General features: G+C 47.3%; 1 protein-coding gene across 1 annotated transcript in view; it reads left to right on the top strand.

The window, feature by feature from the left end:
• The window catches only part of CACNG6 (calcium channel, voltage-dependent, gamma subunit 6), a 15217-nt gene extending 14420 nt beyond the window's left edge, over positions 1 to 797 (top strand). Inside the window, exon 4 of the mRNA XM_006868318.1 lies at positions 559 to 797. Within this exon, the coding sequence (XP_006868380.1) occupies positions 559 to 797 (239 nt within the window). The remainder of the gene's footprint in view (positions 1 to 558) is intronic.
• Positions 798 to 3721: the final 2924 nt, after the last annotated feature.

The raw sequence follows: 3721 nt of genomic DNA, 5'->3' as shown, positions 1-3721 counted from the left end.
GTTGGATCCTTCTCAAAGACCCCCATACAGTTGGGACTCTCATACCCCTTTGGGTATCCATCCATCTGCAGTGTTGTAGTCATTTGTCAGAGTCTTAGGATTTCTGTCCCACTGAATCACAGTGTATCACACCCTGAGACGTGACTGACCCTCCAAACAGTTGTTGGTCTTATCGGAAACCTTAGGCTAAAAGTGACATTCTTTTCTTTAAGTGATGAAATGATAGCTGTCTGATTTCCCTCCCAGCTTGTCTCCTTATCCTAAATTTAAATTAACAATGTGGCACTAAATCATTAGTCTGTATGTTCCAGAAGTACAGGGAAAAGTTTACTCAGGGCAGTAATGATTGGGAACAATGATTCAAAGAGTTTGAACACAGAAAAAAAACAAAAATCCTTCTCTTAGTAGGTTTTTGGGAAGTATTTGCTGAGTGAATAAGTGGGAGGTGTCAGGGGATTCTCTCTGGTTTCTTGTTGGAGTATATAGGGTGCATTGGGGAACAGGCTCAGCCCCAAGCTCCCAGGGACTTGAGTAACTTTCTGTGTCTTCTCCCCACAGGCCTGCTACTTCTGGTGAGCATGGAGGTGTTCCGGCATTCCATTCAAGCCCTACTTGCAAGAGTCAGCCCAGAACCTCCGCTGGCCCCAGCCCTGGTCTATGAATACTCCTGGTCTCTGGGCTGTGGTGTGGCGGCCAGCCTGGTCCTGATGTTGGGGGGTGGCTGTTTCCTGCTGCTCACCCTGCCTCCCTGGCCCTGGGGGCCCCTCTGTCCCAAACGGGGACCTGGGGGCACCTAGGGTGGCCATTCTGCTTTCTCTGTGTACCTGTTAACCCTCCCCCTTCTCCACTCTCACCCTCGGAATCTTTTCCCCATCTGCTGGGGAAGCTGTGTTCTTTCTTCCTGCTCTGGGGTTCCAGTTGTTTTCAGACATCTGCCTCTCGTTTCCCGCTCTGTAAATTCGTTTTTTCTCAATGGCTGAAGTTTGGATGGCTTGGGGATGGAGTGGGAAAAGGCTCTTTGTACACAGTGGTCCCCAGGGGAAGGCTGAGGGCTTGTTATAATAGCCAGGGTTGAGGGAAGAGGTCAGGATGTCTTGGGGAAGAGTTGGGTCTCTTTTTTTTCCCCAAGTCTGGATTTGTTCACATGGGCGAGAGACTTCTTAGGAGCAATTGCTCCTTGTCGTGGGACTTGGGGTGATAGAGGAAGGCGGGGACCTCTGGGTCTAACCTCCCTCTCTCTGGTCTGATGTGGGATTAAAGGTTTGGAAATGTGAGAAACCGTGAAGCGGAGTCTTTTGTGGTGGGATTGTTGGGTGGAGATTTGAGGGTATAAGAAAACGCCCCTATGTGCCCTCTAGAAGCTACAAACGCTGCTCCCCATGGTACGTATATAAGTCCTGGACATCAGGTGCAAGTGGACCAGGGGTAGCTGCAGACTAGAAGGTGGATAGCTCAGAACACAGACTGTGAGAGCTGGAGTGCGGGCAGACCTCGTTTTATGACACTTCACAGACTGTGAGAGCTGGAGTGCGGGCAGACCTTGTTTTATGACACTTCACAGACAGTGAGAGTTGGAGTGCGGGCAGACCTCGTTTTATGACACTTCACAGACCGTGAGAGCTGGAGTGCTGGCAGACCTCGTTTTATGACACTTCACAGACTCTGAGAGCAGGAGTGCGGGCAGACCTCGTTTTATGACACTTCACAGACTCTGAGAGCTGGAGTGCGGGCAGACCTCGCTTTATCACACTTTACAAACTCTGAGAGCAGGAGTGCGGGCAGACCTCGCTTTATCACACTTTACAAACTCTGAGAGCTGGAGTGCAGGCAGACCTCGTTTTATCACACTTCACAGGCATTGCATTGTTTGCACGTTTGTGGCAATCCTGCGTCGAGCAAGTCTGTCTGCACCATTTTTCCAACAGTACGCGCTCACTTTGGGTCTCTGGGTCACATGTGAGTCATTCTCGCAGTATTTCAGACTTTTTCATAATGCTGTTTCACACACGTAATAGATTACACCATACTGTCAGCATCACATTCATATGCACTGGGAAAACAAAACATTCGTAGGACTTGCTTTATTGCAACGATCTTGAACCAAACCCAGAATACCTATGAGTTATGTCTGTAATAACAACAACAACAGTTACCAGTGGATAAGGATTTTGCATTAAGACTATGAATCCCTCAGGAATTTTTTCTTGGTTTTGGTTTTAAAACCCAGCCTTATACATTCGGAAGATGGAAATACACCTGTGGTTGTTTATTGCGTGTCTGGCACTGATTGTTTCATTAACACATCATAGACCTTGTGGCACAAATGGTTAAGCATTCAGCTGCTACCCAAAAGGTTGGAGGTTCAAATTCACCTAGAGGAAAAAAGTGCTGACCTGGAAATCTGCTTCCAAAAGCGTCACAGCCTTGAAAACTCTATGGGGCCGTTCTTCTCTGACACACATGAGTTTCCATGAGTGGAAATTGACTGGAAGGCAATTAACAACAGTAACACAAGTAATTTACACACATATGTGCTTTGAATACATTATAAGAAGCATACAGAACAACAAAGCTCCTGGAGACCCAAAGTAGAAATGGACCACATGAACCACACTCTTGGCTGCCCAGAGCCCAGGAGAACTAGATGGTGCCCGGTCACCACCACCAACCACTCTGATCAAGGTAAAAACAGAAGTCCTGTACAGAGAGGGAGGGAAGGAAAAGTAGAACAAACTTTAAAAACATAAAAACACCAGTCTTGACAGAGAGTAATGAAACCCACAGACTACAGCCCTTATATTCCCCTTCAAGACGGGAATTGCCCAGCACTGGGGCTCACCTTTCAGCCAAATAATACACAGCCCTAAAAAGCTTCTTAGAAGTGAGGAAGCCGAGACCTCAGCTCACGTACTTTGGACATGTTTTCAGATGGGGCCAGTCCCTTGAGAAGGACATCATGCTTGCTAAAGTAGACTTGTTGTTGTTAAGTGCCATTGAATCGGTTCTGACCCATAGTGACCCTGTATAGGGTTTCCAAGAAGTGGCTGGTGAGCTTGAACCGCCGACCTTGTGATTTAAACTGACTTTGCAGCCTGGCACATTAACCCACAGCACCACACCAGGAGTCCTGATAAAGTAGAGGATCAGTGAAAATGAAGAAAACCTTTAAGGAGATGGATGGATATAGTGACTACAAGAATGCACTCGGATATGGCAAGGATGGGGGTCTGTCTCAGGACTGGGGCGTGTTGCGTTCTGCTGTATGTACATCAGGTCATTGTGAGTCAGAACCTACTCAACGGCACCAACATAAAATGAACAATAACCTCAGAACAGTGTGTGTGACCCAAAGGGCTGCATTTGCCCAGAAACTATGCTCAGAGGCAGGAAATGGTAGGAAAGGAGAATGAATGGAAATGGGGAATGCAGAGAGAAGGCAGACAGAGTACTGTCTGTTGTTGTTGTTGTTAAGTGCTGTCCACTCAGTTCCGACCCATAGGGACCCTGTATAGGGTTTCCGAGGAGCGACTGGTGAGCTTGAACCACCGGCCTTGCAGTTCAAATGGCTTTGCAGCCTAGCGCATTAACTCACAGCGCCACATCAGAACTCATGTCACAAAAGAAACGTGTATGTTGTTGAATGGGAAACGAATGTGCTCTGTGATTTTCCACCCAAACTGCACTGAATAAAATGAATCAACGACAAATGAAGCTCCTAGAA

Source organism: Chrysochloris asiatica, unplaced genomic scaffold (assembly GCF_000296735.1).
Source record: "Chrysochloris asiatica unplaced genomic scaffold, ChrAsi1.0 scaffold00116, whole genome shotgun sequence".
NCBI classification, from domain to species: domain Eukaryota; kingdom Metazoa; phylum Chordata; class Mammalia; order Afrosoricida; family Chrysochloridae; genus Chrysochloris; species Chrysochloris asiatica.
The sequence above is the reverse complement of the archived record's forward strand: the minus strand, read 5'-3'. Positions and strand labels throughout refer to the sequence as shown.